This window comes from Melospiza georgiana, chromosome 11, assembly GCF_028018845.1.
Source record: "Melospiza georgiana isolate bMelGeo1 chromosome 11, bMelGeo1.pri, whole genome shotgun sequence".
NCBI lineage: Eukaryota > Metazoa > Chordata > Aves > Passeriformes > Passerellidae > Melospiza > Melospiza georgiana.
Window position 1 is genome coordinate 13,612,797 of NC_080440.1, and position 24,087 is coordinate 13,636,883.

The 24,087-nt window shown below is 38.0% G+C and overlaps 1 protein-coding gene across 1 annotated transcript in view; it reads right to left on the bottom strand.

Moving 5' to 3' along the window:
* Positions 1–24,087, bottom strand: part of CACNA2D3 (calcium voltage-gated channel auxiliary subunit alpha2delta 3) — a 382,632-nt gene that overhangs the window by 227,194 nt on the left and 131,351 nt on the right. The window contains exon 5 of the mRNA XM_058032041.1: positions 1,717–1,879. Coding sequence (XP_057888024.1) covers positions 1,717–1,879 — 163 coding nt within the window. The remainder of the gene's footprint in view (positions 1–1,716; positions 1,880–24,087) is intronic.

A 24,087-nucleotide genomic window follows, 5' to 3' on the forward strand; every position in this document is an offset into this window, starting at 1 on the left:
CAGAACGGGGCAACAACAAATTTTAAGTATATAGTTCTCTGCTTGGTAAGAGGACCATTTCCAGACATTGACAGGCTCCAAACAAGATTATTATGTTCATGTGTAAGGAAAATGCCAGTAACAAACCAGATTTCTGCTGTTGGAATACATTCAAATTATTAAAAATTGTGCTTTCTTCTGCAGCTGCATAAAGTGACAATTTTGGATGGTCTGAATTACACAAAGTAGAAACAGGAATCATCACAGAACTCCATCTTGCCCATAGCTACAGAAAATCCCTGTATGAGAGGCCGAGCCAAGATGTAGCCAGTCCTTTGGCCTTTAACTAAGAGTAATCAGCATATAAAATGCATTCAATACCTAACATGAGCACATATCACATACCTGAAGGTTCTTTAGTTCTACTGCTCTCACTAAATACTCAGGATAATTTCCCTCTCCAGAAAAGCAAATTGTCTGACCTCTATATCCTTCCTTTTCTTTTTCCTCCTAAGCAATTCTGGAATGAATTAATTTATAGACAGACTTGATGAAATAACTATTAGCACTTGCACAAAACGAGTCATTTGGTATCTTTAGAAGCTTTAAGCATTTTCCAAGTCTTTTCAAAATATCCTGCATTAATCATTTCACAACCTTTCAAATACTCTCTAGGAAGATTTATTTTTCATCCCTGCTTTAAGACTATTGTAGGAGTTTTGGCTTCTCAGGATTCTCAAGTCAGAATCCTAACTTTGAAAAGAAGCTGCCATATCCACTGGTTCTCTTACCAGACCAACTTAGCTGAATTAATTCGCCTTATTACACAATATCCTTGCATGAATTACCACAATTGCTAGCCTGGAATGTATTAAGAGGAAAGCATTTAATGTCCTTTTAGATGTCTTTTAGTATAGTTAAAACACAGAAGAGGAACTAGATAAGGAGATTAGGCAGCTTTCAGAGACCAATGACAAATATAATGTAGATATTGTTAGGAAACTTTGGCACTTCCCTTCTAATTTTTTCTTTTATTACTGGTTTGAGAAAAATAAATAGATAGGTGCTGCATAAACACTGCAAAAATACAAATTCCTGCTGTCTGATTAAAGGAAAGTGGCAAAAGGAAAATGAGTAAATGTACATCTGAGTTTAGTTTACATTCCAAATTTTTAGACCAAAGTCCATCACTTCTAACACCTAATGTTGCTGTTTGTACAATGTGCACTTACATCAAATAGGGAAGCAGAAATTATTCCTTCTAAATACTATCTGCAAAATCAGAGCAGAGTTTGTGTTTACTGCTAGAAATATTCTCAGAAGTTTGAAAGCATAAATCTAATAAAGTATTTCCCTCCACCTGTCCTGTATCTTTCAAAGACAATTCTAAATCTCAGAAAGGATAGAATTAAACTTGTGACAATGTACGCCCTGTTCAAATGATTTGAAGATTCTGGAAAATAATTCACTGGAATAAACATATTCTGCCATACTCTATGACAGAACTCATGCAAACCTCATATGCAAACCATTAACCTCATTAAACTGCTAAACTGCCACAAAACAAAAGATATTACAAAACTGTCACACTTAAAACATTCTTCCATAGAAAATTTCAGTATTATTGCCAACTGGAAAACACAGATAATACACAGTTAATCAACAGCTTCATTTTTAAGCGAGGGTGTGCTTTTGTCAGGCCAGTGGAATGATGGAATAAAGCAGCTCTTTTCTTACCCTTGTTGTACATGTTGGTGGGTACTTGGACATCACTCAGGCTGATGTTCACAGGCAAGTTGTTGAAGTGGTCGTTTGGCACCAGGATGAACTCCTTCCCCAGCTCCAGATAGTTCCCTTCCTCATCTCGTTCATTTATGAGCACAGCATTGAAGTACTCATACTGCAACAGAAACCCACATTGCCTGTTCAGAACGCACATTCAGCATCAAAATGAGGTTTGAATGGTTTAGTACATCTATCAATTCACTGATTAACATCTCCTGCTAGAACAAGAAGTTTTTATCCTCTCTGAGATTCCCTCTGTACTCTTCGTACAGGTACATTTATGAAAACAGATTTATCAGTACATCTCAAGAAAACCCCATATTGTTTCAGTTCTCTGGCTGCCCTGAAAATGTTAAGGGCAGTCCAAGAAAAGCTCTAATCATAAACAATATTTGTACTATTTTTAATACAAAGCTTTCTAAATTTAAATATTTTTCTGGATGATTACTTAATTATGAGTTCTGTTTAGCTTACTTCCACCAGATCAAGAACTGCTGTCAGTGATGAAATTAGTCCCTGACAAATTAAAAGTGTTTTTACTTCTCAGGAGTATTAACTCCAGCTGTAGATGTGTACTCAATGTGTACTGACTGACATTTCCTAAAATTATTTGCTTTATACTGAATTTTAGGAATGTACATCATAGCTGGCCTTCTAAAATATGCATACTTTAATCTGGATATATAAACTTAATTGTGACTTATTTTGAACAAGAAATAATTGTCTGCCTGCTAAAGATTCCTGAAGACTATTTGGCCAATTTTGTACAGAACTATAACCAGACAAGCAAAAGCAATTTAGATAAAATTATTGATATCTTTATGATCTAGTTTAACCAGAAATTTTACTAAGCTTTGAAAGCAACAAACAGTACAGCCTATTTTTTAACCTCTTAAATACATTAACCCTTGGCAACACTTTGTGATGTGCTTCCTAATTGGAGGAGGCCAAAGTTTAGTGTCTTTGAAGAATCACATCAATTAAAATGAGTTCCTGCCCTAATATCCATTTGAGAGTAAATGCATATAATACTTAAATATGTTTATTTGATGATAAAGAACTGTGTACTATAATATGCAGCAATATACTGTTCTTCTTGAACTGAACTTAAGATATGTACCATGGAATAATTTCTACAAAAATTCATATATGGACTGGGCAATTTCAAGGATGTAAATTTTATTTGCCCATGGCTTTTATAATACTTTGTAAATGGAAGGAAAAATTGAAAAATTTCAAATAAGGATGTCAGAACGTACTTGAAATCAACTCTAAAAAAGCATTATTTAATTTCATTCCGTGGATTATTTCATTTTCCAAAGAAGTTAATTACTAGGCAACCTCTTTCATCAAGTTTTGTAAGTGGCAAGGCTAGCCAACTACTAAAATCTGCTATATTAAAAAAAAGGGAAAAAGAAACCATTTATTTTACAATTAAGGATATTCAGGACTGATTGTTTCTTCAGTTGATTTAGTATTCATTGATTTGTTGGTCTGAGTCTGTATTTTCTCTGAGTCTGTATTTGCTCTTCTCAATTCTACCAGTGAATACACAATAATGTGATTTATGTTTGGGGGTTTATTTTAAAGCAAATTGTAGCATAGAGTAGTCCTCATATTATTGCAGATTATTAATACTTTCCTGCTTAGTTCGGGGTTTTTTCTGGTTGATTGGGGTGGGGTTGAGGGGGCTTGTCTTTGGCTTGTTGAGGGTTTTTTTGCAAGTGTGAAGCCTACAAAAATAGCATATTTAAGACAGTCCTGCAAGTTCTAAGGATTATTCATTAATGTATGCAGCTCAAAAATAGTACTGGAAAAGATGAGCATTTAAGCAGAGCTGTTATACAATGGCTTCTTTTGGGCTCTTCCTTTCCAAGGAAATTATTGAGTGTGACAGCTGAAAGGTGATAGAAAGAGTATTAAAAATTGAAGAAAAAATATGAAAGTAAATCCATCTGGCATTCTGACACTGCATTTGAGATAAAGCCCAAGGGAAAGAGGATAAAGTCCTGTTTGCTGACAACACAAATACTCTAGCTAAGCTCTTAGAGAAAATGACTTCAATTTAATCTTGTCAATGGAGGTCAGTCTTTGATATAACCTTAACTAGGTGAGTTCTGAGTGCACACAATATAACATACAAGAAAGTTATTAGTCTAATAAATAACAAGGTAATTATCCAGGTTAGGAGCAGACTCAGCTGTACTGTGACTTGTCCAAGAGATGAGTTTACTCCAACCTTACCTAGAGACCTGATGGTGAGTGAGGAAATCCCCTTCATGCCAGCTGTTACACAAACCATTAGAAATAAAAATCAACTTTTAGACTTTAGTGCATTTACATTTGCTCAAGTAAATACCTTGAGGCTTTTTGCTTATACATTCCTCTGCAGTATCTGCATCATTCTGCATGTTTGATTTGACATTTGGAAAGCCCACACTCTATCATAATAATAAGAAAAGGCAAATTGAAATCTCAATTTTCAGTTTTATCCCTGTAAAGTTTTCCTAGTGCAAGCCAATATGAAGGGATCAGTGCAGAACAAGCACTGGAACATTCTGCCCCAGCAGGGCACTGACCATGTTTGAGACACCGCAAATAATCCTAAAAATCCATTCTGCAGAACCCTGGGCTGCTCTGCCATGCCCTGTAATCACAGGAGACAGAGACTTATGGGGCTGTTACAGAGCTGATCACAAAACTGCTTTACAGCATCACTCATGCTGACAGGCAGAACAAGTTTGTTTTAAAACAAAGATTCCTTCAGCCACAATGGAAGCACACGTGCTGTGTGCTCACTTAGGATGGCTGCCAAAGATTTATATAAATTATGACAAAAATTAATTTGCTCAAAATATAAAATAGAAAAACCAGGGAAGTGCAAAGTTTGTGGCCTGCAATGAGAACCACAGGAGTAGGTTGGAGGTGAGTAGTGATCTGCAAGGTAAGAAGGAAACATGTTCAAAGTTCTCTATTCCAGCTTGGCCACTTATTTTGGCACGATGTCTCAGCTAAACAAGCACCTTGACAACAATGGATACTTGTCTGAAACAAAACTTCAGTAATTCAGCTGCAGTATGAAAATATTGCACAGATCTCCCATAACTGCAGTGTCGCACAAGACTGATATTCTATACTGCCTTTTACATTTATTATTTTGTAAATAGATATCCAGCTATGCCTAAATATTTTATCAAGTATTTGTCAACATTGTAAACAGCATCTTTATTTAAACATAAATGTTTACTACTAAACCTGAATGATAAATTATAATGCAAACTGCCTTTGCAACTTAGAGAGTATTTGGCCTAAGAGTAAACAAGTATCACTTTTTACCACTCCATTTTAAAATGAAGTGTTTTGGTTTTTAACAGCAAGAAAGAATACAAGCCACAATTTCAGTTTGCTATATTTTTTTCTACACTATAGAAATTTTTATCAAGGCAGCAAAAAAAGTCTCATTCACAGAGCAATGAGGACCAGAAAGGTGTAAATAGGAATGATTTGCCCTAATGAGCAGCATTAGAGCAATATTTGGATTACACTGATAATTCTTAACTACTCGAGAGCCATTTTCACAGTGTTTCTGTAACTTTGCAGCTCATCTAAAGAGAAAGCTAAATGTATCTGAAAGATATTAAATTAAGGGAAGTTTATGGCATTTGCATTGAGCCTTGAAAGGCTAGGGCATCAGAGAAAATGAAGTAGCAGCAAATAACGTGGAAAATTAAGGGAAAAGCAAAACCTACCATGAAATAGCGCAGACAGCTAGAAATGCGCAGTTTTGAAACATCTACAGTTGCTACAGAATAGCTATTATCATCAGAGTTTAAACCAAAAAGACAAAAAGTTTTTTTTCTCAAAACTGATAAATAAGAGACATCTCTAAGGAGACCAGAAAGGTTCATGATATGTGAAAAGCAAAATGAGGAAATTTATCCATTCTGAGGGAGGCTGTGCTAGTTAGAACACACTGGAGACAGCAATCCCCATTCTGGTACTCAAGTTAAAGAGGAGAGAAAGATCTGAATGCACATCTCTTTCTAAGGCCCAAAACAATCTCTTCTGGCACTTGTCCAGTAAGGAGAATCTATGTTTTCAAGCATATGATTAAAGCTCTTGTATTCAATAACTTGGTCTGTTTAGCGAGTATAAAAGGTCATAAAAGCAAAGAACCTCATTCAATAAAAACTTCTGAATTTTAAAAAGCTTTTATGTTTGAAAAAACAGCTTCTCTTGTTGTAAGACACAATAATTTCCCTTTATAATTTCCAATTATTCTCTGAAGGTTCCTCCTTGCTCCTCTGTAGGAACATCCAGCACTTTTTTCCCCCTCTTTTTTATGGCGTTATTCAGCAGCAAGGCTCAAAGAACACCTGGGATTTGAAAAGTTGTATTCAGTCCCACTTTAATTATTAAAATAGTAAAGAAACATTACTTGCATCCTTGAAAAGAAAAAGATCTCTTTTCTACACAGTCAAATTAAGATGACCTTCCCCCAGGCTATACATTCTGTCCCAATATGATTACCCTATTAAAATTGCCATTAAAAGGATAAATAAATAATACTTCATTATAGTATAAAACCTATTGTAGCAGTAAATTGATAAGACATCAAGGTCTCAGACTTGTAAGGATTAACTGATTCACTGAATGTACAAATTATTATGATGGCTATTTTAAATCATCCATTAAAGTTAAAAACATCACTTTAGGTTACAAATTTCAGATGAAGCCTCACTTTCCTTTACAGATAAACTTCAAAAGTATTTACTTTTACGTGCAAAAGCTCTTGAGTCTCTTCTTTGTCACAAGACTGAAGAAAAACTCTTTGTTCACTAAAATTTAGTAAATAAAACAAGGAAGGGGGAAAACACTTATGTAACAGACTTTTAGTGTAATATTTTGGACAAATTGACAAGCCTTACTGGATATCTATAATTTTTTTAATATTCAGTGTGCTCATTTTCATATACATAAGAAACCTCTAAGATATACTTTCTGCTAAAGACCAAAACAAATCCCTACTCTGGTGACATACTGACTTTTTCCCTTCTCCCAGTGTGTGTAGGTTAAAAAGATTCCAGTTGTGTGGAATAGTGAGTTGAGAGCCAGGGCCCATGATCCTAGAGATGCAGCAAACCATGGAATAAATATAATGAAAATTTTTAGAGCAACGTTAAACAAGGGAAGACTAACAGGTACTTCTGAAGGCTTGAGGATGCTAAAACATTTTTGAACACACTTGTACCTTACAAAGCTTACAAATACTTCCATCCTGCAGTAGACTTGATCCTTCCTTTTCAAACTAGGAAAAGCAAGATAAAACATTGCACAGAAAGCCACGATTATTCATAATATTTTCAGATTATTAAAAACCTTCACTATGTCTCATTTTATTTTTAGGTTAGAAGTAGTATCCCACTGATATAGGTGTGGCCAAATCACAGATGCAGAATACTTAGATTAAGCAAAACATGCAAACAGGTTGTCAGGATGCCTTTCTTTTAAATTCCACAAGCTCAAATATTCCCCAAACCAGTTTTATGGGGCTGACCTTTTTAGACAAATCATACCATATGTGTATCCTTACAAATGCAAAAAAACCTGCTAGATTTTAATTCATTTTAATACCATTTTTATTACTAGCTAGAACCACAGGATTTCTTCATTTCTCTTGAAAGCCCTACAGCTAATACCAAGCTAATGAACAAGCAGGATCAACAACTTCTGCAAAATAATTCTGTAAAAGAGAAGAGCAAAATGGCAGACTTGCCTCAAAATCAAAGCACTAATATAATCTGATGTTTTTCACTTCACCATGAGGTAACCAGTGAGTGGCTCTCAATATAGAACATTAAAAAAATACCATCCCTACAGTTCAAAACGTGCTGTAGAGATAGAAAAGCAAACTATTTCCCAAACAGATAAGATGAAAACTTTTAAAGTGAAGTCAGTGTCGCTCTGTGCATATTCAGCTCATCTGACACATTCAGGTTGATGACAACCCCAAGGCTGCTTCCAATTATCGGCAGAGACGTTGTGTGACTTCTCTGTGCCTTTCTGCAATCACATGCCCTAAGTGCCTCATTCCTGCTTCCAAGCAGGAAGAAAAAAAATATTTCTCGAGCTCTGCATCATCTCTGTGTCCCATGAGAAGCAACTTTAACCCAGACTCCTCAGTGTAGAGCACTGAGCATGCATTGCTGCTCTGTGCAGCCTCCCCAGCTCAGGGATGGGACAGCCTGTCTGTAACCTTGGGCTGGGGGCTCATAACCGCCCCCAAAAATACAGAAACCAACAAGCAGTTCATATCCAGCAGTCAGCATCTGAACACTAACCGTGGCCCTGAATGATGAATTAAACATGTACTTCACCAGATTTATTTTTTTCAGACCAACAGGGGATAATCAAAATAATTAAACAGTGAAGAACTAGAACAGAACAAAATTTCATGGTGCTCGCCACAATCCCATCTTTGTTTTGTTACTTCCAACCACCCACCAACACACAGGAGGTTAAATTAATATTATTGACTACAAAAAGGAAAGCAAAAGAACACGTGCAACATTATTGAATTTATTTGGGGGTAAAGTGAGAGATGAGATGTTGAGCAACTGAACATATACAAATCCTCTTCAAATGATTAATGACTCTCTCAAGCAATATAGAAATTTGGTCAGCTAAGCCCACAGTTGAAATAACAAAACCATGATGATGAGTTAATTTAATAAAAGAAACACATGGCCCTAGAGTAAAGGGGGAAGGACAATGGCATCTATTTTATTCATAAAATAAGTTTGAAGTGTTTAAAATCATCTCACATGATATCACAGAGTATGCACATACACTCCTCTGATTCTTTAAAATTTTATTTTGTGCTGATTGTACAGATAAAGATGCAAAGAAAATACTTTTTCATGTCACACACTAAGTTTTTTCTTGACTCCATTCAGCAAGCATGAGTCCTAGATACAGAAATTCAGAATCCACATAAACCAGCTGAGGCAGGTTTACATCAAATTTGAGTTTTTATTTGCCCTAGGGGGAGAGCTGGGAGACAAGGAGGTTGGAAAGAGGGGTAAGTTAAGAACCTGGATATTGAAAAATATCTGTGTAGGTAAAATGAACATCTGCACACTATTCCCAACCTGAACTTGTGAGAATAAGTGAGTGGTAGAGCCCAAGAGTTAAGTTTATGAAATACAAAAACTGTCTCTTTTATGTTTTCAACTTCTAACCATTTTTCACATCAAGCAAAGAGAGGCCAACAATGATAAATATAACAGCAGCAATAGAAGAACATATTACATAAACTGAATTTGTCAGAGCAACATCATGAAACTATCTGGAGTCTGGACAACTGTTTCTTCACTATATTAAATTCTCAGATACTCACAGAACAATTTAGTGGGATACTCACTGAGCTGTGGACTGTGTTGCTATTGGAATCCTACACACAACTTCAGGGTTATGGTCAAACCAGAGCACAAGGGGACACTGTGAATGCAACTGCAGAAAGGACTGAGATTTTCAGAAACACCACCACCATTTCCATGCCCCAGCTCTGCCTCGTGTGGCAATTTTATCTATTCTAAATTAAAACAGATAAACACTTGTAGAAAAGCTGATCAGGCAAATGAAGTCAACCGGAGGCAAATTTTTAGTTTGGAATCCATCTGGGGGATGGATAACTGGTACTTTTATGAATCATCTACCCCACAATCCAGATTGCTGCTCGGTCTTGTTTACAATCATTAGGAGTTTAGGTTCAATAAGCAAGAGAGATAACATCTCCCAAGGACTCTGAAGAATCCAAGAAATATTCCTAAGATGGGCTTTGCATGAAACATCTGCTGAGAGCTGAGGGTGTCCCCAGCAGCCAGGGGCAGCCCAGACTGGGCACATCTTGTATTTGTGCATTTCCCTCAGCTCAGCAGCAAAGATCACACACACAGGGGCCTCTCAGACATCTAAACAGTTTAAAAAACAATTTTTTAGCTCTCTCCAGTTACTCTCTCTAAACATCCTAATTTCCTATTTCGCTGCTCCTTCCTGTCTCTCTGGTAAATGATAAATTGAGAATAACAAGAGAAAATACAGTATCACTCAGTCACAAATGAGTCTGAAGGCTCATGTAACAAAAACCATGAAGAAGCCCTCATTCCTACCAGATGTTTATCTGAGATCTTGCATCTTTTGTTCAGGACATCATCTGAACAATGACATTTTTAAGGGAAAATAGCATTTTTTTCTTAATTGTTACTATCTTCTTAATGGAAAAGATTATATACAGTTCTATAAATTCCATTGCATTTGTCTAGATGGAAGGAGAAGAGCTAAATAAAAATATTATATAAATTTGTTAATTATGCTTGACAGGAAAATCCTCCATTGCTTTTAAATATTTATTGTAGAAATAAAGATTAGTGCTAATATAATATACTCCCTTATAAAAAAGATTTATCAGTTTTGAATATGTTGACTCTGAGCTTATTACCACCGCTAAAACAATATTAATAAAAATACAAACATATTTGCTGTTTGTAATGGCTATTTTCATGGATAACTAGTACATTTAATGTATTTTACTCCCATGCTTGCTTCATTTTAAGTCTGTGACAAAATGTACCTGTATTGCCAATAGCTTTTTCCAGGTCATAAGCCATCTATAACCACTGCAATTCAGTGTCATCTTGAACAAAAGGCTTAGCCAACAGGAAAAGGTATTTGGAATAATGAGAAATTTGTGAATCTGACCCAGAGGTTATTAATTCAGGCTTCCTGGACATAAGTTTACTGCACAGATGACTTACTCTGTAGATTCCAAGGGAGAAATTACAGTAGATATTGTTACAAAAGCCTCCAACTGCCAGAAAAAAGATCCTCCCTCCTAAATAAGGTGCCATGAAAGCACTTCATTAAGCAATAGCTTGTCATTAGCCTTTTTTAAAAATAATATATGGCATGACTGGACCACACAGGGATCTGAACAACAATACCTACAACGTTTCATGGAGAAACCCTGAAATGTAACACACATCTCAGCCATTTACTGATCTCTACTTTAAACAAACATAGAGACCTAAAACAGACTTATAAACTTTAGTGACATAAATATTTTCAAAGACAGAAAGGCTTATGCTAATGGATACCATTCAAAATGCCTAATGTAACACACATCATCCAGAAACAGAAATATGCCATGAATAAATCCTCAGCAAACATTCAGGTACTCAGAGCACAAATACGAGCTTAGTTTTACCTGAGCTATATGCTGACACTGAAAATTTGCAGGGTTTGTTTATAGTAAAGCTGATTGGAAATAATGAAATGTCATCCCTGAAATATCTCTAATTCCCATTCCGAATATTACTGTATTTAGAAAGAATTTTACAACAGGAAGACTTATTATTAATACAAGATTATTTTCTAATCAGAAGAATGTCTCTACTTATGTATATCCTGTACTTTAACTGCTTTACAAATGACTTGCATATTTGTCAGCATCTTGGGTTCAGTTTGACAGTGACAAGCCATAAATACTTGAAGGAAATGAGACACATTTGATTAAAAAAAGCTTCTCATCTCTGTTACAGCTATGCAGAGACTTTGATGTGAATGGTGGGTGCTGCAGCTGAAAACAATAGCTGTCCATTTATCTTGGAGCATAGACACAACCAAGAGGCTAATCTGATACAACACCACTTTTATGTACAGAAGAATTAGGAGGGTTTGCATCTGCACATTTTAATACCCACTCCCCAAATCCTGCGTGTGACTGTACCAGAGAAGGTGAAATAAGTCTGGTTTTTAGTGCTTCTCTCTAGCAGTTCTGGCAGAGTTCAGCTCCAGGCTCTCCTGTGAGCAGTGGCCAAAGAGAAAATCACCTGCCTGCTCTGCACCAAGGACATTTAGAGAGGGATCAGAGTGCTGGGGGTTCATGACCCACAGACAGCACTGGCGGCATCCAAAGTTCAGATGTTAAGTTGGGGTTTCTCCTACCTGAGCCTCACAGACACTACTGAAAGGCAGGACTCAGGCAGCTTTGTGATTCTCCATGTAAAGCAGCAAAATTATTTCACTTATGTTTTTCCCCATTAGCTCTGATATTCTTGTTTCTCAAACCTTTAGAGTATTTCTAAAGACAGCCTTTGTGCACTTCAGCACACTGGGCAGATCTGCTGAAGTGCTGCAAGAGGACAGGTGTGGAGATTCACCCTTCTTATTTTCTTATTCAATTCATTCTTTTGTTTCTACTCTTCTTCAATCTACTTTATAACAAATTCAGAGGAAACTGAAGTAAATGTATCTATCACCAGGCTGCAAGAAGTAAAAAAATCAGATAAAAATGAGAAACTTACTTTGCACCAGCCTCGTTGGAGTCTAACTAATTGTGCCTCTGCTATTAACTGCAATTTAGTAGGTTAATGAAGTTGGGAAATATTAATCTTGTTTCTGAAACTCAAAAATTTTTCCTCCCACTTCAATTTTTCCTTCTCCCAAAAGCAAGTTCTTTTACTTCTAATCAGAAAATCAAGCTTATTTCTGCAACAAAATCTTGCTGAAACTTATTCAATTTTTCACTGGAACTTCTTTAATTGCTTTGTTATAAGTGTGGGGAAAAAAAAAAAAAAAACAACAAAAAAACAAAAATCAGCAATATATGTATAATAAGAGAGGTGATCAGTCTTGATTCCTGAACTGCAAGATGGGAATTCTCACATTTGTCATACCTGCAGAGCTGAAACTGCCTGATGAAAAATCCCCACAGCATTCCGTGCCCCTCAGAGCATCCCTGGTACCTCTGTGCCCTCAGATGCTCTGTCTGATGTCTCTGTCCCACCTGAGCAACTCCAGAGTCCCTGCCCAGCTCCCCACAGGCCACACTGACACAGAGCAGCTCAAACTGCCCACACCTGTGAGCAGCACCTGCCCCTCCTGATCCCAGCACTTCTGCTCCCTAACGGGTTCCCTGTGGATGAAACCTTCCCACACTGTCTAATTCCAGGCAAGAGCAACCCTAGCAACATGAAGAATTTAACTCTCAGATTTACCTCCTGAAATAATTTCACCTCTGTAGTCAGGCCACGCTTCTATTTTCAACAGCAACAAAATAATTACACCTGCCTGTATCTCAAAGCCTGGAGAAAACTCTTCATTTGACCTCATGGTCACAGACAAGATAATCAGGGCATCATTAATTCAGAATGATTAGACAGTTTCCTAACACGCTGTTGGTATGTATGAATTTGTCCTACTTGTGTGGATCCAGATCTTTTAGCATCCTAGAATAGCTAAAAAAACCCCAGCCTTACGTTTTACATTTTCTATCAAGCCAAAAGCTGAAGCATCCCCATGAGTCACAGAGGTTGAGTAGCTGGGGACAATCAAGTGTTGAAATTATAAACGTCAAAAGGCTGTGATTCACTGAAATCAAGCGCCTGGCTTTCATTTATTTATATTAAGCTTCCACATTTCTGAGACATGGTTTCACCCAACTGCTTCCCTAGGAGTGTAAATCACCATCAAAGTACAGAAGAGTAAATCTGCAGAACATAACTGGGTTTGGAGATGACGCACAGCAAACAGTTGCAAAAGCACAAGAGGGATTCATTGTTAGAGCTGCTCCAGTCTTGGAAGCATCTCCACATTTTTCCACAGTTTATGCAGGAATTCAGAATGTTGCAAGTATATAATTAGTATTAGATGTGATTAATTCATAGTGTGGGAAAATACAGAAAGAACTGAAATAGAGCTTTGTGAATCTCCTTTCTCTCCACCCAAACTGCAATCAAGCATATGCCTATTGACTCTCTGAACATACTGCCAGAACCCAATTTTGGAGCTGGCATTTTCCTCCTCTGGCTGCAATATTGAATGTTTCATTTTTCAATGTCACACTATTTACCATGCACATATTTTAGCCATATCATTTCACAGTATGGTTCTGGGGATGCTTGGCTCACAGCTTCTTCGTACCTATTTTCCTTCATTCTCTTTTCTTTCTCACCAGAGTGTTTGCCAACTCTTATCTGTCTATATTTGTAAAATAAGAACAAGCTATTATCAGTCCTTTGAAAGGCACATAGTACAGACTTCTAGGAAAAAAGTCTGCAGGTTTCATCTGCATGGTTTGAGAAGAATCAGTTTTGATTTCTATTTTGGCTCACTCTGGATTTTTGCACTCAGCTATGCGTCAGGATCAGAGAATCCAAGTTTACTTGTAATGCTGAAAACATGAAACCCAAGCCATTTTAGAGTTTGATACACAACAATAAATCAATCTTCAGACTTCCACCATGAGGCTCAAATTTGCTTGAGGAGTTCTGTGAACCTTAGCAAAAATCTGATGGAAATTTAGCTTTTAATGATAGCTGAAGTCCATCAGTGCTTGGCATGGCTCCACAAGTTCTAACATAAGGTTTGGAAAGGACTGGCAAGCACAGTCCCTCACTGGTGTTTACTTACCTGCAATCAGCAAGAATAATACATTCCTAATGTATGCTCAGTTTCTGAATTTGGTGTGCATTTCACCATGCTAAAATTAAATTTAAGTGAAAGCAAGATGACAGAGGAAAAAAGTGATACAGGGAATAAGGCATGGGAAAAGGAATTATTAATTTAGTTCTTCTCTGCCCAAAATTCCATATGCCTCCTGAAAAGATAAATGAAATGGAAATGCCTGGGTGACTTAAATATTTAATTCTCATTCTCAGACCTTACATTTGGCTTTAAATTTGGTGTGACCTCTGCTGTGATTAAGTACAACTGTGCTGTACAGCACAAGCCAGGGCAGCAACTCCTAATACAGAGACTGAGAAAAGTGAGCTGGGTGCTCTGTCACCTTGACTACACAGGACTGTGCCCGAGTTAATTAGAATTATTATCAGGGAGCCTTTGACCTCAGAGGCAGCCTTATCCTACACAGATCACCTGCTATCAAAACCCCAGCCAGCAGCTTCCTCATGGCCCTGGGGCTGACCACAGACCACAAAGGATGTCAGAGAAACCCTGGATTCAGGTTTTTCTGATCATGTTACCCAGCAGTAAGTTACAAGGGTCCCTTTAAAGTGCCCTGAGCTGCCCATTTCTTACTGTGATTCACTAAAAAGAAGCATTCCCTACACTGATTACAGAAAAAACCATGAATAAACAAATTATATTGTAAATGACATATCATAACACTAAAAGTGCTCATAACACATTCCTCATTCTAATCATAATTTCCTACTCTGATAATAACTATCATTAGGTTGATTTTAATATAAATTCTCCCTAATCCCTTTCTATCAAGGTTATTATTTTTGTCAGCTAAAAAACATATAGATCATTGATTATATCTGTAAGATCATTGATTATTTTATTGTTGTCATTCTGTAGTAACTATTTTTGAATGAGATTCAACATATGCAGGGATCTAAAAACTGAAAATAAAATCTCTCTCTTAACCACACTTTATATTTTTAGTCCTTACTTATCTAGCACTTACTGGCCTCCAAGTTATAGACCTACACTAATGGGGGAATAAACCTCCTTGTCCCAGGATTTACTCAAAAAACACGTCACATACATTCTCTTCTCTTAAATTCAGTGTTTTTTTACTTTTTAAGTTTTATTTATAAAAGGTTATGCTTACTGCAAATTCTGTCCTGGAACAGACTTTATTAGATTAAAACTAATTTCCTTCAAAATGTCTGCCCTTCTACATCTGAGGAAAGCATCCTGACTTAATATTGGAAGAGAAGGAAAAAAGCCCTACTTAATTAGGGGGGAAAATATGCACAGAGCCCCCACCATGACATCAGACACCCTTTCATCCCTGGATGGCAGAGTCCTCTCCCATTTCGGGGGTCCCTACAAGCTGCGCCCGAGGTTTCCCAGGAGGAAAGTGTAGATGCAGCTGCAAGCCCAGCCCTGCAGGCAGCTCCTGCTGCCCCCAGGCCCTGCTGTGCCTGAACTTCTCCTGACTGCAAGAAATATTGCAGGGGTTGGGGTGCAGTTGCAGGACTGGAAACCCCATTCCAGAGCTGCCCCTTCTCCTTTTAGCGACCCCAAAGGTGGAACGAGCGAGGTCATTTATTGTTAGACCAGACATTCCTGACATTGGCAACTTGCCTGCATCAGGGTGAGGAGGCATCACCTGAAGATCAGCCCAGAGAGGAAAACTGTACTGGACACTCACAGTTCTGGGTTTTAGTGACAGCAGCAGGTGTAGGAGGCGTGCTGTCCTTGTGCCCCAGCTTCTGGGGGAGGTGAGGATGGACACTGTGGGCAGCAGGGCTCCCGTGGGACATGGACACTGTGGGCAGCAGGGCTCCCATGGGACATGGACACTGTGGGCAGCAGGGCTCCCGTGGGACATGGACACTGTGGGCAGCAGGGCTCCCATGGGACATGGACACTGTGGGCAGCAGGGCTCCAGTGGGACATGGACACTGTGGGCAGCAGGGCTCCCGTGGGACATGGACGCACAGGGGTGGAGATGGATGTGGTGTGAGGAGCTGCTGTGGGCTCAGAGGGTGTGTGCCCGTGCCAGGAGCTGCTGATCCTGCAGATGGTGGCTCCTGAGCAAAACTGACATCTGCAAACCCTTCACATGGAGCTCTCCAAGCAAGAGAATGGAATTACTCTTGACAAATGGAACTGCCAGCCATTGTCCCTTGGGGAGAAGGAAACTCAACACTTTTGCCCATTTCTGTGAGGGTTTTATATTCTCCAGATACACCACGTGGGGACGTGCTTCAGAAAAGCTGATACAGGGTCTCTTTTCACCACCACCACTTAAATATTCATAGGAAAGGAAAGTAATGGGGAGCTTATTGGGAAGAGATTACAAAGGAAAGATCTGACAGTAGAGGAGAACGGAACTACAGAGCGACCCTTCATAAATAACTGCTGTGGTCCCCAGCCAGTTAATGAAATTACAGACAATTTTAACCGCATCCCTAAACTTGCCCTTCAACAATTGCATGGTCAAGACATTGTATACAAACAGAGAGGTCAACCTTTGCTAATGACCACAAAAAGCTTCCTCAGTGCAGCAGTGCAGACAGGCTGCATTACAGACTCAGGCACTGAGTCACGGACTGTACCCTTCCCTACATGTGTAAGGCATTAAGTGTTCATCACAGAAACTTAAATAAATTAAATCATTCCATTGCAAATGACAAAAAAATGGAACTTTCAAGTTGCACAGTTATTATTCAGAGATACGGAAGCAATAAAGTTAAGGTTCCACAGGCAACCTTAGCTCTGGACCTTGGTCTGCATGCAGTGTGGTTGTTAATTCTATAAACCACTAATAGTTCTGGGCTTTTTCTTAAAAAGAAGAGAATAATAGTTTTTATTGGCATACAGTCTATCAACACTCAATAAAGATATCTCTACTGTACTTAAATAATCCTTTTTACTGACATATTTTAATGCACAAACATCTTTTCCCTCTATTCTCACATTTTGATGTTGCAAAATCTCATTTCTCTCCACAGAGCTCAACCAACAACCCTCACCTCTGAGAAACTGAGCAGAGTGCAAAAGGTTTTCTCCGTAGATCTATCCCTCTGAATTTTTGTATTAATTCATAGCATCCCACATGTGCAAGAAAATGCTCAGATAAAACTAAATTTAACTTAAGTGAAAGTGCAAGAGGTCTTTATACACCTATAATCTTTCATCCTTATTCTGCCATGTTATTCACAAGCTTTTGCAGGTTACCTACAAACTATGTACTGTCTATCATTCAAGCGAGTGACTTCATCAGCTCTGGCTGCCACACAGGTAGCTTTCAGTACATAAAAGTGATTAAAAACTCAAAAAGAACATTTGATTCTATATGGAAAACAGTATTAAAATCACAAGGTCTATATCAAGTTCACACAAAGAAGAGAACAGATCCAGTCTTGCCAACAAAAGAAATTTAAGTTTTCTATTGTGCACAGTTTTGTTATGTTGAAGGTTGTAGGGATGGATTGCTTTATTTTTTAATTTTTTCCTCTATTGTCCTAAATAACCTGAATATTTTTACACTTATTCTTCCTCAACTACCTGGCTAAGAATATCCTGTGAACTGGGGAATCTACAGTGAGGCAACTCTCTTGAAAATGCCATGACAAATGTAGTAAAAAAGGTTATCAATGGAAAAATCTGAACATACAACAATTTCAAGAGCTTCCTACTGTGTCTGGTATAAAAAAAAAATGCAAAGGTGGAGTTCTTTGGAGAATTTTTTGGAAAATTAGATTTAGAGGTTCTTACACCATAAGTGGCTGTGAAATCAATCAAACATAGATGAATGTTTATGTCAGAATTTTTGGAATCCCACCCAAAGAGAAAAATGAGATAGAGCACAACACAGCTATGCAAGAGTCCAGCAACAAAAATACTGTCTAGGAATAGCTTTAAAATATTTATAAACAAGCGTAGCATTACAGCGGAGGGAAGGAAAACTATAAACAACAGGGTCATATTGTAAGTTTAATTAAGAAAAAAAAAAAAAAAAAGGCAAAATATCTGAAATACCAGAGGAACATCTTTAAAGGGGCTTTGAGGGTGGGAGGGCGCAGTTGGGTTTTTTAAACAGCCATAAATACTCTCAGACTTGTACTGGGATGAGACAAGAGTGGCATCTAGTGGCTCCCAGCGTTACGGTGCTGCTGCCCATTGAAGAGCTGGGATGGGGCCAGAGCTGCTCTGTTCCCATTGCAGACCTCTGGGTGGAATTGAGGGTCTGGGGAGTCCCCAGTAGCAGAATTGGGAATGGGGGTGTGAGGGGGTTAACAAGTTAAGGAATAGAGTAAAGAGATTTTATTCTCGGTTTATGGGCGCTGTGTTAGGATCTTTACTTAGAGGCAAATAGGTGGGATTTTTGTTTTAGTCTGGCAGGAATAAATGGTACACTTTTATACAAAATGTTCAGTAAAGCTGTAGGACTAATACTGGTTTGCTCTTCATGTGTGCTTGTTTACTTACACCTGACTTCCAACTATATTAACAGAGCGCGTTCATACCTTGTGTACATAGATAGCCATATTTTCCAAAATTTACTTAACACTCTCAAGAGTTACATATTTTTAACCTGAAAATATAGGAAAAAAGTTCCCCAAATGAAAATTTTGGAAGTTCCTTATGAAAGTAGACCGTGCATTTGCAGGAATGCATTTCCAGAGAATCATTCAGATCCCCTGCGGGAAGCTCACTTGCCTAGGAACAGGGTACAGTATTATGGCATTAGGGAGACTTGATGAGTTTTTGATCCAGGTTCCATTTTAATTATGTATTATTAATCATTTTGCAGTTGGAAAAATCCTCCATTGTCTATGTATAACTAATTAGGAACTCATGTTTCTTAAATTAAAGAAATGTGTAGAGGTTTCTTTTGCATTGTTGGGGTTGAGCTGAGAATACATTGCACTAGAGCATAAATTTTCCTTCACAGTCCAAAAACTATTCCTCTACAACACAAATATACAGGAAATTAAATTGCGTATTATATTCCAAAACTGCTGTGAGACACTACAAACATTCAAATATCACCACTGAAAAGGCCATTTATGTAACTTCATCTGCTTTGCATTTGCCATTCTTATCTCTTTGAAATGGTTTTCTGATAGTAAAAATAATTCCTCTATTAATCCCTGCACAGAGTTACCACACAAGCATAAGTATATATTAATTGATATTACTGTTTATGACTTGGATGCCAGTGACTGAACATTACAAATGCTGCTATTACTATCAGCAGAACAGCATGCAAGGAGGATTTGAATTGCAATCAGTGTCAGACACAAAGCCATTAAACTAATATTTAACATATATTAAACAGAATCCAAGTGTTGAATGCTAATACATATATATACAGTGATGTCATTTAAAACATTACAAAGTGTATGCAGCAGAGAATAGACAAAAAAAATCTGTGTGGTGGCAAGTCATTGCATTTGAGCTCAACTTACCTAAGTGTCTGTTTCAGAAGTGACTTTCTTCTTTTAGTTTTCAGAATTTAAAGTGAAATTTAAAGATAAAATTTCATTTTTAAAACTGAAATACAAAATTGTTTCAGATTTTTGGAAAGTATTTTGATTCTGCCCGACATTGACATTCACCAAGCCCAAACATCAGTTTTACAGATTCTTTTTTCCCCTGAATTTTGGTTAAGGATGGTCACTGGCTTAACATGGTCTATGCTATGAGAAAGGTTAAATTTAAATTCCTGGAAAATAAAGGACTTTGATAATGTAACTGCAGACGTGCAACACAATAATGAGATTTGTTGGCACAACTTGCCAGAATTGCAAGCTTTAAGCACCATCCTCTTCTCAGTAAAGAAAATTAAAAATCAAGACAAAGCAAAGCCTCAGTCAGTACCGTATATGACCACACTGTGTGATTCTATCCAGTGTTTTGAAGATACATCACCAATTTTACATCATTATAATGTTCTAGCTATTAAGTTTCCTTATTCTATAATTATTGAGAAGGCAACAGCTCCATGGCTTTTTGCAGCACCTTCAAATTGTAAGATTTAAATTAGCTTTTCAAAATTTGTTTTTCCCACGTAGGCCAGCTCTGTCTGTTTGATCACTCACCAGAACTTCCCTGTGACCTCTCTGTTAGGACAGGCCAAGTGCCCAGGGGCTGCAGGGCAGCTGGGTGGGAACAGAACTGCTCCATTTGTTGGTGTGAGCCACAGATCAGCACTCAGCTGTGCTCACTGCCCTGACACTGCTCACACCATCGCATACAGGCCCGCAAAGCAACCTCTGCTTTTGAATGTTCCACCCAAACACAAGGGAGGAGTTTTATACCATCAGGGGACAGCCGTAAATAAATTAATACCAATCAGGAACATCTTCAGATCATCAACCACCTTATTCACCACTGAGGGTTGCAGGGGTGGCACTGGGAGGGAGAAGCGGTGGAGCACTTGTTGGAAAAGAACAAGCAAAAAGAAAAGAACGCAATTAGCAAAACATTGCAAAGTAAGACCAGCCAGCTCCCATCTGTGATCACCCATGTAACCCAGAGGAATGAAGGCAGCACTCCCCAGCAGTGCTGTCCTTTCCAGAGCTGGGGGAACCAACCATCTGCAGGTTTGTACAGAGCCTGCCCTGGATGTGTGAATGGCCACTTCTCCTGAAGAGGTGGAGACATGGTTTTGGTTAATGCAGGACATTTCAACCAGTAAAATGTCACTAAATCAATTGTGTATCAATAGACATTCTGGTATCTCAGCAGTTACAGTCCAGCGTGTAGGGTAACAATAATGGAAACCAGAACTTGCCATTATGTATCATTAAAGTATAATCAATTACAGGAATCTGTTAGTGCTTTCCTTCAGAGACCCAATCACGAGGAAACCCAATCTACTTAAATGCGCAGATAACAAACGGAAATTATTTTTAAAACAAGGTGACTGGGTTGAAAACATTTTTAAAGATAAACTTTAACAGATTTCCTGACCTCATTTTATTAATGCAAAAGTCAAAATAGACAAAAAAATGCTGGCTTTATATTCTAACAATGGAATGTGAAAGTTCCTATTAAATCTGGGCCTGGAGCATGTATTTTCCAGCCAATGTGCAAGACTGCATTTGCTGTATTCATCATTATATATTTGTGTGTATATACAATGATGTCACTGTTTATGGCACTGCAAAGTCCAAATCAGAAAACACAGATTTTACGCTGTCCTTCTGGAGCTCCCTCACACCTGGGCTGAGGGCAGCACTCCCCAAATTCCCCAGTCACTGTCAGGAATAACCTGGAGCCTGGAGCAGAGGTGCCTGCGCACGGCTGAGCGCGCCCGGGGAGCAGCAACCACGGCAGGAGCGATGAAACCATCAGCACATCCGCGGCTCTGAGGAGGATTTGTCACTGCAGAAATGCCTTGTCAGTCAAACAGGAGCTGAGCTGCAGCCTCAAGAGTGAGGGCGAGGCAGCAAACGAGGCAGCTTTGTGTCCCAAAGCCCTGGTGTCTCCTCCTGGCTCTCCCTGATTTATCTCAGCACACCAGGGGCTTACACAGGTGAATCACCCCGCTGAAATAAAACTGCATCCACCCAAACTGGCCTTGACAGCAATCCCACCTCTCAGTTTTGTCTTCTCACACACAGAGGGAAAACGGGAAGATGAGATGAAAATCTGTGTTCTATTTCTCCACAAGTCCAGCAACCCCTGCTCAAGAGGAACGCTGGTGCTGCCTGAATGTAGCAAGGTCAAGGACTCAAATTATTTGGAAGAAATACACAGCAAAGTATTTATCAAGGAATAATACTTAAAAAAAAAAATTTCATTTATCTATGGAGTTAATTGTGGGCTGCTATATTAAAGAGTTCAGTGCAGAACTTAGATCAAAAATTAAAAAAATATTTTAGGATTCAAGTGGTTTTATAATACATGCTACACATTCTCTGAATTTCAATTAATCTTTAAGAGATTTCTCATTCTATAACCTGTAATAGATCCCAATGAATATAGGTCCCATAAAATCTGCAGAAAATTGTTATTCTAAGAGATGAAACAGAGTAGGGAAGGGGAGAGGACATAGAAATTGAATAATTTCTCATAACATTACCATTTTGTATTTCACCTCCTTATTATGCCTTTTCATGTTATTGACATTTGACATGTAGTTAAAAAAGCCTGGAAATTTAGGTCTTCCTAGGAGAAAAATAATAATTTGAGTTTTGGGGAGCTTCCTCAGTAGATATTTGCAGTGAAAATGAGGGAAATTTTCAAAACACAGTGTAGGATTTGCACTGGGCTGGGCAGAAAGGCTTGGAAAGACCTCACAGCCTCCAAAACCTCCCACAGCTGTTCATAACCTCAGAGGGCCTCTGTCCAGACCATTTTACCTCATCACAGTTTCATACACCCTGTCAAAAAAATAAAAATAATCACAAATCCAACATGAGCTTCCACATGCCATAAAAATTGCACCAAATCTCCTCAGCTTGCTGCCAACCAGCTGGGCCTTTGCCATCCCTATACCCAAAGCCTCCATGGTCCATTCCAACACAGCACATCCCCCCAGCTCATCTCTTCTTTGCTGCAGAATTCTGGTTTGCACATGATGCTGAAAGCTCCTGAGCTGACTTTGTCAGCAGCAGCTTCACACAGCACAGAATATCCATTAAACCTTTCCTTAATATCTCTGGTTGGCACCTTCTGGATGCACAGCAATATTTCTCTGAACACATGCTCCTCATTTCAAAAAGCTAACTGGACACAGAATAAGATTTAATGTAGTTATTTTTTTACATCTTAATTGAATAGCCTGAAAGCTTTAGCTAAACAGTTGATGGTTTAAATCCAAAATCTAAAATGCATGAAAAGTGATATTAAATAAAACTACTGTTATTTAAACATTGCCCTTTTTTTCTTTTTTAATGAAACAAACAAAACACTTATTTGAGCTTGGTGTGCATGATTTTTCAAGGAAAAGACCATTGCTTTTATCCCATAGGCAAGTGCATCTTCCAAACTTTTATTTCATGCACTTAATCACTTAGCTTTGTTGAGCAAACCCATAGCCTGATCTTAGGCAGGGTCTTTCACTAGGAGGTGTTTTGGGGTATTTTTTAAGGAGTACATCTCCCACAATGCATAACCCACAAAAACTAGTGACACAGATGTGCACATCAGGCATTATACTTAAAGCTGAATTGCAGAACTCTGAACAAAATTGTTGAAGTATAAATACTAAACTGTACATGCATTTAAATGTGCATTTTTAATTCATCCTCTCAGCCATGGCCCCACATCCAAGTGGAGTGCAGCTCAGAGGGCTGCATTTCTAAGTCTGAAGGTTTTACACATCATAGATTTGTAGAATTTTGAAATCTTCAGGTTTTATATTAAAAAGACCTGAAAGTCATTAACTGTGGCCCTTGACATCAATCTATTGTGTGCTGTGCTGTCACCTATTATCCATGGAAAAATAATTGCTTTTGTTTTTCCAATTTTTTTTATAATCTGAGTTTAAAAGTCACCAGTGACTGTTTCACAAGGAGAAGCTTCCAACTATGCATTAATTAAACATGCAAGAGTATTTTTATGATTAAAAAACCCCATAGTCCACTGAGTCCAGGCAAATCCTGTATATTATGAATTGACAAATCACAACTGATGAAATGATGCATGAAAATAGAGACAGAAGTAAAATAACCTACTTGAACCCAGAAAATTTTCAGACAATAACCATTACCAGGTTTAATTAACTTTAACACAAAAGTGGGGGCTCCTTCTGTTTCAAGTTAATGAAGCTCAACACATGGACACTACAATTAGAGACAAAAGCATAAGTCTACAGCAAGTTATATT